Source organism: Neofelis nebulosa, chromosome 11, assembly GCF_028018385.1.
Source record: "Neofelis nebulosa isolate mNeoNeb1 chromosome 11, mNeoNeb1.pri, whole genome shotgun sequence".
NCBI classification, from domain to species: Eukaryota; Metazoa; Chordata; class Mammalia; order Carnivora; family Felidae; genus Neofelis; species Neofelis nebulosa.
In genome coordinates, this window is record NC_080792.1 from 87,106,075 (window position 1) to 87,117,850 (window position 11,776).

An 11,776-nucleotide genomic window follows, 5' to 3' on the forward strand; every position below is an offset into this window, starting at 1 on the left:
AAGACTGTGTTTCTACCATCACGCAGCCACCTCCAACCAACGCCCAGGAGAACAATGTGCTGTGTATGGAAAAGAGAGGAGGAAATGGGCTGGTATGCTCAGTTGCCTGGTCTTACGTCATAGGACCTTACAATAACTGACCAGTCATTACTTTAGATTACCAATCACAGAGCATTCGCCTGGTTTTCGACTGCAAGGGAACGAACTCAAGATATAAAGACGTTCTGAAAAGATGATGAAGTTTAAGCAATAAAACCATAAATATGTCTTTGATCTTGGATATCTTAATAACACTTTGCACTTATATGTACTTTTGGCTCTAGACCCCTATCTGAGCTCAATGCTCAGATAAAAATAAAGATCCTGTTTTCATGCAAATATTCTTAGTAAAAATAAAAGAGAAAAAAGGAAATTGAAACCAAAGCTGAACCTGATTTTCAACCATTAAAAAACCAGGAGAAAATAAAAAACTACATAAATATACACACAACCTAAATAAATCTAGATTCCTACGCATGCCTACATATTATAAACACCTGTGAAATAAAGTATGCAACTTCAAAAGACAACTACATAAGCACATTAGTTTTAATGAAAATATGCGTGCCCACAGGCCTATCAAGTTTTTGCAGTCGCCTGTGAAAAGGCCTCAGAAGATACACCTGAGCCAAACCATAAACTGAATGCTTTAAATCTAACTGAATGAGACATTTTTTCCATAAAAGAACTTTTTAAAGAAAAAATTTCCAGGGCTTCTCAAAGTATATCAGCATCAAATACTTACAGTTTGTAATATGAATGCAGAAAATAGATGGATTAATCTGGTCAACAAGTTTAAATATCCTTTGAGGTGGGTTTGCTGTAAAATTCAATGAATAGATGGCTGCTTTTTGACTACAAAACTGACTATCACCCCTGGAAATTAAAAAATAATAATACAAAATTTTAAGGCATATGCACACAATCTTAGCAAGATTATTTTAAAACTGTCAGATGCTTGTACCGTACTACGTTAACAACTACATGGAAGATATTTATGAAAGCGTGATGTTAGAACTGAATCCATTTTTATTTGGTTTATTCAGTGTTAAAATGTTCGGCATTTGAAACTTTTTCCTTTAACAGAGAAAATATTAAGACAAGTAGAATAACCTTTAAGGAAATCGTATCAAGTACAGAATATAGATCAGGGTATAATTTTGATGTAAATGAACCTTGTAAAACTCTGACACCATCAATTATAAAATTTTGCAGAACTTCAGATTGTTTACAAGTACCCAGAATGGATCCAAAATTCCTTGTCTTTAGAATAAAGCTGCCTTCAACAGACTGAAAATCAGAAACTGTGAAGTCATCTGGAAGTTTGGGGGCTTAGAAGTTAGGGTACAGTCAAGACTTCAACCAATCCCAGATTTGACAAAGTGTAATCATTTTGATACAGGTATGGTGTGAAGATAGCAAGGTAACAAAAATGGGATCATATTCTATGTGCTGCTTTTAAGACCTTTTCTCAGTATATACTGCCCAACATTTCTCATGTCATCAATATGTTTTTGCAATACTATATGAAATGGCTTCATTCTATACCAATTTATTTAAGTAAGCTACCCCAATTTTTTTTAGCCAATTCTCTACTGTTGGTCTCGGTTGTTTCTCGCTTTCCCCGATTACATATAATGCTTTAACATCACCCTTGCACATATTTACGAACGTCTCCAGCTATTTCCTCAGGCTGTGTTCCCTGAGGTAGAATTGCTGGGTCAAAAGGTAGGTGTATTGTTCAAGGCTTCTGAGACATACTGCCAGATTCCCTCCAGAAAGGGAAGACGCGTGCTCACCAGTACTGCAGTTAAGAGTGCCTATGTCCCTGTACTATTGCCAAGAATACACATTATTCAGTTTCTACACTTTGTCAATTTCACAGGCAAAAATCTGCTATCTCATTGTTTTAATTTGACTTTTCTCATTTACTAGTGAGTGTAAACATTTTTCCATATGGTTATTGCTCACCGGTATTTCTTCGGGAAGGTGCTTCTTCATACCTATTCAACATTTTTTATGAGGATATTTGTCTTCTCGTTGGTTTGCAAGAATCCATTTTTTAAGAATCTCGAGTGTCATGTGTTATAAATATTTTTTCCCTGTTTGCTACCTTTCAATTTTATGGTGTTTTTTGTCATAAAGAAGTTTTAATCTTTTTTTTTTTTAAGATTTTATTTTTGGGGCATGTGGGTGGCTCAGTCAGTTAAGCATTAGACTCTTGATCTCAGCTCAGGTCATGAGTTCAAGCCTGGTGTTGGGCTCCATGTTGGGCATGAAGCCTTACTTAAAAAAAATTTTTTTTAACCCAAAAGTTTTATTTTTAAGTAATCTCTACACCCAACATGGGGCTTGAACTCACAACCTTGACATCAAGAGTCACATGCTCCGTGGACTGAGCCAGCCAGGTACCCCTTGATTTTTTAAATAAAATTATCAATCTTTTATGGTTTGCCTGTGGGCTTATGCTTAAAAGATATTCCTTAACCCAAGAACAACAAATTTCCCCTATATTTTTCATTTTTTCATTAATTTTTTTAACATTTTACTCTTTGATCTATTGGTAATTTACTGATATAACACTATGACGCAGAAGTCTAACATTTTTACTTTTCAATAGTTACCATCTTACATCATTTAATGAGTGATCCAAACTTTACTCCATTGTTGTAAAATCATACTTACTATATATTAAACAGGAAAAAAATACATAGTATTTTGTGGGTTTTTTAAAATCAGTACACAGAACGGATTTTTGGACTATTCTCATCCTGATCTACCTATCTGTCTTGAAGCAATATGCATTACTTTCATTACTATAATGTTACGACATGTTTGAAAGCTGATAGTTTGCTCTTCTTATTCAATAATGTCTTGGCTGTTCTCAGGTTTATTCTTCTAGATGAATTTTCAATCATGCTGATGTATTCTCCACCCCACCCCCATCTGACAATGGAATTACACTTCAAATTAAGGTGTTTGGTTTTTTTTTTAACTATTTTTATCTATTTATTTAATTATCTGAGAGACAGTGAGCAGGGGACAGGCAGAGAAAGAGGGAGAGACAGAATCCCAAGCACGCTGTGTGGTACCAGCACACAAACCATGAGATCATGACCTGAGCCGAAATCAGGAGCCGGATGCCCAAGTGAGCCACCCAGGCACCCCTACGAATTAAGTTTTTATAAGTTAAAGTGTTTACATAATGATTCTTCTCATCCCACTACAAAAATTATCTCTCCACGTATTCAAATGTTTTAGGTCTCACACCATATTTCAGTTTTCTTCACATAAATTCTAAGTACTTACGTTTTATGTGACATTTCTATGGGGTGTTATGAATAGGACCCATTTTCATTATATTTTTTGATGGTTATTGCTGAAGTATAAGGAAGCTATCAATTTTATAAGTGGCTGCTTTTCCAAAAGCTCTGTATAATTCTAATGGCACATTGGTCATTACTGTGGGCATAAAGAACCTATAAATAGCATTTATGAGAAAAGATCCAGCACTAAAAAATTTACAAGGCCTACTGCGTCTTAAAGGATGTACAGGAGTTAGAGAGTGCAAGAATGGCATTGGCCAAGGATGGGTAATGTACTGATGGGGTGTAGAAAATTCTTGAGTACCAAAGTTCGGATGCATGGAGGAGACAAGACGGGTTAGTAGGAAGTAGGATCTGAAAGAGTTTGGGGATAGATCTGAATCGGGATAGATCTGAATCCAGGCTAAGAAGTATGTAGGTAACGAGAGCTTCTGAAGGCTTTTTTATAGCAAGCGACAAAACGAGGTGTGACCTTATACAGAGGGAGTAGGAATGGACAGACACAAGGGCTAGTGTAAAGAATTCAGTAGAACGGAACTCCTTACTCTTCCCCTTCCAGTCTGCCTGCTCTCAAATCCTGTGCAGTGGAGGGGTATCGGTTCTGCATATGTCTCTAGTCACCACCTTCAGCGTGGGGAGGAGGGCACCTGTTCATCCGTATCTCCAACAGTTTCTTACTTGGTTCCCTGCCACCAGGCTTAGCCCCTGTGACCCATCATCATCCGTGCTGCCACAGAACTGCTTAAGGTGGGAATCTAATCCCCTCACCCCTGGCATCCTGCAGAGTTCAGGACAAAACCCAAACCCTCAGTGTGCACACAAGGCCCCTCAGGATCTGACCCCGGCCACTGCAGCATACTCCTCTCAGTCCCGCTCTCCAGCCACACTCAGCTACCTGCAGTTAAGGCAACAGGCCAGGCCATACCCCCTCACTCCCAGGACTCTGTCACGTGGCTCCCTCGGCCTGGAACGCCCTCCCCAATTCCACGCCGGCCAACTTCACATCCTTCAGGACCCAGCTCAGATTGTCTTTTCTAGAAAGACTTCCTTAGTCCAACTGCCCAGGTTAGATGCCACTCTTCTCAGTTGTCTCAGTGCCTGGGGCAGCACTGCCACCATTCCTCTGTCTCCCTTTGTCAGTGAGCTCTTGGAGGGCAGGGCCGCATGTAGCTCATCTTCTACACTGGTGCTCATGGAAGCACGAGGTGTGAAAGACAGCTAGATGGAGAAGGCAAAGAAGAGGCAGGAGTCAGGGTAGCCTGCAGGTTCTGACCTGGCCGTCTTCCTGAGAGGACAGTGGTAGAGAAGTCAAAAGAGAATACCAGAGGGCCGGTTAGGGGTGGAGGGGGGAAACTCACCCACAGAGTCAACTCACTTCTAATGAGGGCCAACTATGTGGCAGGAGCTAGACTAGGCACTAGTGACAGAAAGTATGTAAGAGGGATACTAATCTTGCTTTCATGAACCTCACATCTGGTGAGGAAAACAGACATTCACCTAATAACCTTAACAATAAATTTACAAATCATTAATTAGCTGCTGACAGTTAAGCATATGTAAACAAACCTTTTATGAATTAGAACCTACATAATGAAAATAATTAATTAGGATTATTAATTTTTATTTCATTATTTCTACACTTTGTATTTAGGAGAAAGTCGTAAGTAAAACTAACTCATGGGAATGCAAACTGGTGCAGCCACTCTGGAAAACAGTATGGAGGCTCCTCAAAAAATTAAAAATAGAACTACCCTATGACCCAGCAATTGCACTACTAGGTATTTATCCATGGGATACAGGTATGCTATTTCAAAGGGGCACATGCACCTCCATGTTTATAGCAGTGCTATCAACAATAGCCAAAGTGTGGCAAGAGCCCAAATATCCATTGATGGATGAATGGATAAAGAAGATGTGGGGGGCACCTGGGTGGCTCAGTCAGTTAAGCGTCCAACTTCGGCTCAGGTCATGATCTCACAGTTCATGAGTTCAAGCCCCACATGGGGCTCTGTGTTGACAGCTCAGAGCCCGGAGCCTGCTTCAGATTCTGTGTCTCCCTCTCTCTCTGCCCCCTCCCTGCTCATGCTATCTCTCTCTCTCTCTCTCTCAAAAATAAATACACTTTAAAAAAAAGTTTTTTAAACAAATAAAAAGATGTGGAGAAAATACATACATCTCTCTCTCAAAAATAAACTTAAAAAAAATTTTTTAAACAAAAAAGATATGGAGAATATATATATATGTACGTACACACACACACACACACACACACACACACACACACAATGGAGTATTACTCGGCAATCAAAAAGAATGAAGTCTTGCCATTTGCAACTACGTAGATGGAACTAGAGGGTATTATGTTAAGTGAAATTAGCCAGTCAGAGAAAGACAAGTATTATACGACTTCACTCATATGAGGAATTTAAGATACAAAACCGATGAACATAAGGGAAGGGAAGCAAAAATAACATAAAAACAAGGAGATACAGGGGCGCCTGGGTGGCGCAGTCGGTTAAGCGTCCGGCTTCAGCCAGGTCACGATCTCGCGGTCCGTGAGTTCGAGCCCCGCGTCAGGCTCTGGGCTGATGGCTCGGAGCCTGGAGCCTGTTTCCGATTCTGTGTCTCCCTCTCTCTCTGCCCCTCCCCCGTTCATGCTCTGTCTCTCTCTGTCCCAAAAATAAATAAAAAAAAAAAAAAAAAAAACCAAGGAGATACAAAAACATAAGATACTCTTAAATACAGAGAACAAACTGAGGGTTGTTGGAGGGTTTGTGGGTAGGGAGATGGGCTAAACGGGTGAGGGGCATTAGGGAGGACACTTGTTGGGATGAGCACTGGGTGTTATACATAGGGGATGAATCACTTGAATCTACTCCTGAAATCATTACAGCACTATATGTTAACTAACTTGGATGTAAATTAAACAAATTTTAAAAAATGAATATTTATAAATGTAACTTTTTAAATGTAAATAAATAAATAAGTAAAGGGGGCAGAAAACTAACTCAAAAAAAATTCTGAGGTCCTTTCCTGAGGGCACTATGGATTCAGCTCTAATGTCTATACCAGGAGTCCACAAACCACACCTAATTTTGTAAAACTTCATTGAAACACAGTCATGCCCATTCATTTACACATTGTCTATGGCTGCTTTTGCTCATCAATGGTAGAGTTGAGGAAGTTGCAACAGAGACCACTGGTCTATGAAGCTTTTTTTTTAAGTTTATTATTTATTTTGAGAAAAAGAGTACACACAGGAGGGGCAGAGAGAGAGAGAGGGAGGGAGGGAGGGTGGGGAGAGAGAGGAACAGAGAGAGAAGCCCAAGCATACTCCACATTATCTTGGTGTGGAGCCTGATGCGGGGCTCGAACTCATGAACCGTGAAATCATGACTTGAGCCGCAATCAAGAGTTGGTCGCTCAACCGCCTAAGCCACCCAGGCACCCCTGGGCTGTGAAGCTTAAAATATTTACTATGTGGTCTTCCACAGGAAAAGCTTGCTGACCCATATTCTAAATAGTCTATATCTAAAATTCAGTATTGACTAATAAAAAAAAAAAAGATTCTAAATAATCATCTCGAATTGGAGCTGAAATCTCTCCCAGGCTCCTGTTACTTACTAAGGCAGAAAAGCAGAATGGTTTCTAACAAAGATTTAACTATGATGTAGCCCAGATAACCAGAAAAGTAATCTGACTACAACATACCATTCTCCAAACATTTTTACAATATTGGGAGTAGATTCACTTTCTCATTGATCAATAAAATAGTTCTTCATGGAAAAACACATCCTACTTCCAAAAAGCATTCAATCTGTCAAGTATCAACTGCTACAATTTACTACAAATTCAGCTACAGAGATAGCTAAATTTAAGTTAGCTATCTCTGAATAGTAAATTGGTCCCATCCTGAATAAATTAACCTCTTTTAAGTGCTATATTTTTCAAAGAGCTTTGAAATCTGAATTACGAGAAACAAACCATTCAGAAGAGATTATTTCTTAACCTGATAATCAACTGGGAATGTTATTTGCCATTATTCTCCTATACAATGTGAACTGTGAGAATCCCCAGTAGATTTACACATCATAAAAGTATAAACAAAGCTTTCCTATCTGTTTAATTTTTTTGTTACAAGTACTATATCCACAACAAAAGCTGTAAAATTAAACTGCACTTTTCACCCTACGCTATATACATGAGACTAATTCACCTATACAAAAACGTGCACATTATCTGTTTACAAATCAGAGTGAAATGTAATTCAGTCTCTGGAAACAAAGATTTCCTTATACTCTCAACCAAGTAGACTCTCTCTTCTCTTTGGCCTGCACTATCAGCTGGCTGGATGCAAATAAGGCATACTCCAAACATATTGGTTTGGACAGCATGGCTTCTGAATGATGCAAAATTCAGGAAACCGGGTATGGGTTTTTCAGCCTGGAAGAGTTTTTCACTTTCTGTCCTCAAATTTTATAATCTTGGTTCAATTCCATCAAAACTGCATGCATCACAAACTTACGTGACACTTGGAACTGAACAGGCAGAAAAGACACTGAAATCCACGGGGCTGCAATCAGGATCACAACAGCAGTTGACGTCACACTGTGCTGGAGACAAGTCACAGACACACAGAGCAGCAACTACAGAAACAAAAGAGGTGGGATGCAGAACTTCACAATCAGCAGGGAGTGACTGCCCCCTGCCACTGCAAAGTACCAAAAGTCCATATCATACAAAAGGTCCATTTGATTTTTCCCTCTGCACTTCAGGTTGGGGGCGGAGAGGGATATTTGTGAAGTGAAAATTAGTCAGTTTGAATACTCCTCAATCTGAAGTTTCCCCAAAATAGCTAATCATCTGACTCACTTGGAAAGTTCTGTTTGTGCTTTACCTACAAAGACTCTGATTTGGTAAGCTGACTATGAAACCCAGACATTTGTGTTTTTCAAAACTATCCAGGTGATGCTGATAATTTAAGAACCAGCATGCTAAATCACTTGCCGGACCATAAGAACCTGGTGTAATAGTACAGATTCCCAAGCCCCTCCTCTGGAGACTCTGATTCAGAGGAAGAGCCCAATGAAGGCCACCAGGAATCAGGGTTCTCAATCTTATTTCTCTCCTCAGATGTCACCTTGCAGCTTTAAAACAGAGCCCACATTCAAACTATTAACCAAGAATCAAACTGGCTCAGGTGCTTTGTACCTGGGGTTCTGGAAATATCTTTGGTAATTTAGACAATAAAACATGGGGGGGGGATAGAAAGGGTAGAAATCTCCCCAGTTCACAACATTTAATTTTTAATAATGACTATCTGGATTTTTAAATCTCTATTTTATTCTGTCAAACAGGGGAGAGATAACCCTTTTAAAGATGGCAGAGCATAAGAATGATAAACAGGGAATTCATGGTAGTAATTATTCCTGAGAAGAGGAGAATAAGATCATGCTTCAGTCTTACGTAAAATGTTTTGTTTCCTTTTTCAAAAAAAAAAAAAAAACAAATCTCATGCAAAACAAACAAGGACCTTAAGCAAATGGTGGTAGAGAGTCAATTCAACATTCTGATTTGCATGAATGAACTATTTCACGACAAAAATCAGCTTTACAAAATACGCCTCAAAAAAGGTACAACAGCATCCTCTGGAAGGAAGTGTAAGAGGAAGGTTTTGCCAATAAATACACAATCCTTTCTTCATCTGAGACACAAAAGTTTTCCCCCTTAAGCTTACATACTTCCCTCTAGCCAAGGACTCTCCTATGTGCTTAGAGAAATGAAAAGGCAACGTGTGCAAGCTAATGTAAAAAAAAAAAAAAAAAAAAAAGTGTTTAGGCTCCCTGCCTTATGTGCTTAAAATTACAATCTTGACTTGTTTTTCAGAACTCAAAACCCTTGTAAGTAACTATATGACCAGTAAGGACAAAGCAATAGTGCTTAAGAACACCACTTAGGGAAGAAAAAAAAAAAAAAAAAAGTCTCTATCCAGGATGTGAGTGCACTTAATCAGCCAACAAGTATGTGCTGAGCGCTCCCAAGGTCTAAGTAGCGCTCAGCTGCTCTTCTAGACCTCTTAACATCTACATGCCTGGCTCTAGAGCAAGATATTAATGAACAGAGCTCAGACCAAGAATGAAGTTATCACTTTTCTCTTCTACCTATAACCCATTCTGCACGTGGTGTCCAGTTCTCCACTCCATCAGCCCCTGCTCCAACTCAGGGCAGGGGTGGGACCTAATCAGGCAACTAATTCACCTACCCAGAAAATGGGGATAACCCACACCATTGGGAATTAAATGAGATACACTAAGATGAAAAGCTTAGCACAGGGCCTGCTGCTACACAGTAAGCAGTTAATAAATGCCAACTGTCATTTCTTATCATTACAGTCACAGATCTAGAGAGGGGTCCTTTAAAAAGATGAAATGCAAATGCATCCCCCATACTGGAAAAACAGCCCTGAACACATGCCCGAATAATGATGCTTCAAGAATAGATTTATTGTGGGGAGAAAGTACATAAACAGATGGAATACTTAGATGGATAAAGGACAACCCAGTCCCAACCTTAGAGAATTGTGGATATTGAATTCTGTTCCTGTATATCATTTATTTACCTCCCCTAATTCACCAAATCGACAGTTTCAATATAGAAGTTTGGTTAATATATACTGAAACAGAAAATGTAAAAATGTATTTCTCTGTACGTTTCCTTACACACAATGTATAAAGGAGGCCCTCTGGAAAAATGATGATTCAGGAACTGAAGTCCTAGAGTACATGGTGTCAGCCAATCACAACTTTTCAACTAATACTGAGCCTTACTCAAGATCTTTTTCTCTCACAAAGGAAAAAAAAAATACTGCATGCCTATTGGGGTTACAGTCAGAGGACTTACAGTTTTGATGTTTTGGTCTGGTTTGTTTTTTGAGATCACAAACCCCTTTGAGAAACTGCTCACTGCTAAGAACCCTCACCCAGAAAAAAGCATATTCACAAAATTTTGCACTCTGAGCATCTCAGGGTTACAGCCATCCCCTTAAGTCATCCATGTCTTACAATATTCACTAATGTGTAACTCCAGCATTAGGTCACTTTCTGAGAAATATGTTAATTATCCCTCAGGATGAATCCTAAGAGGTGGGCATCACCCCTCACCTCATCGCTTCCCACCTCCAACTCAACATGGGAGGAATCCTAGGTTTTCATAACTGAAGTCAACAGATAAGGGCCTAGTCACATTTAGTAAACTAGACATCTGGCGTCTCTTTTTGATAAATCAAAAGTTCAACGCATCCTACGCATTCAACTTCCATAACTGCCCAGAAACTTTGGATTTACATAATTTCACCTTTGGCTGCAAAGGTGTAACAATTCGTTCATTATTACCTCTAGCATAATGTTGTCCAGGACCACTGCAAGTAATTGCAAAGATTTTATACTGTCACACTTACGCTCTGTGAGCCTCAATTTTCTCATGTGTAGGAGAGGAATAATGAGGTCTATCTTCCCTTAAGGGCTGCTGAGAGACTCAAAGCCTATGAAATACTTAGAAATGCCTGCACACAGCTGCGTGTTCCATAAATGTTAACTATCATTATTACATCCTCACCCGGGCTAACCGCTCCAGGTTGGATCACTCTGGATCCCCAGGAACTGCCACTTGGTACCCACCGTCCGTGACCGGAGTGGGCCTGGGGCCAGAGAAGGGCCCGGGGGCCTTGGGGGTTCCGGGGGGCCTAGGAGACAAGGCGGGTCGGAGAGTCATCCAGGCTGCCTCCGTAGAGTTGAAGCCCTCCGTCGTCACAGGCGGGGTGGCAGCGGCCTGGGCGCTCACGGAGGCGCAGCAATCCAGGAGCACAAGAAGGAGCGGCCGAAGGCCGGGGGAACCCATAGCCCCGCGGAACCCCACGCGACCTGCAGCGGGGACCCCGCGCGTTGCCTGGCAACCGCGGCCTGGCGCGGGGCATTATGGGAATGGTCCCGCGAGGCCACACGAGACCGCGGTGGGCGGGGCCTGGGTACGGCCGGCCACGAGGGGCGGGGACAGGGGCGGGACGAGGCGTGAAGACCTGGGGTGGCGTGAAGCTAGTGAAAGCTAGTAGGGGTGAAGGGCTTGTAAATTCCCGCAGCAGTTTGCAAGCCAACTTCCAGGCTTGTTTAAAAAATGCGTGTTTCCAAGTACTTTCCCGGGATTCAGACTCAGTAAGTCTGGAGTAGCGTCCAGGAATATATATACGTATATATATACGTATATATATACGTATATATATATGTATATATCTATTTTTTTAATTACGTGATTTTTTTATGGTATTTTTGTGCTATATTATATTGCTAGACTCTATTTTTTATTTTTCATTTTAGAGAGAGCATGAGCAGGGGAGAGGGAGGGGGAGAGAGAGAGAC

General features: G+C 40.4%; 1 protein-coding gene across 5 annotated transcripts in view; it reads right to left on the reverse strand.

The window, feature by feature from the left end:
* TCTN1 (tectonic family member 1) overlaps positions 1-11,342 on the reverse strand; it is a 28,928-nt gene extending 17,586 nt beyond the window's left edge. For 4 of the 5 annotated variants that reach the window (XM_058691252.1, XM_058691251.1, XM_058691250.1 and 1 more), the window contains exons 1-3: positions 11,042-11,342; positions 7,891-8,011; positions 785-915 (exon numbers count right to left, since the gene is read on the reverse strand). In XM_058691252.1, the coding sequence (XP_058547235.1) occupies positions 785-915; positions 7,891-8,011; positions 11,042-11,261 (472 nt within the window). In that variant the 5' untranslated portion in view covers positions 11,262-11,342. The remainder of the gene's footprint in view (positions 1-784; positions 916-7,890; positions 8,012-11,041) is intronic. The other variant, XM_058691253.1, reaches the window with a different exon arrangement.
* Between the last annotated feature and the right edge of the window lie 434 nt (positions 11,343-11,776).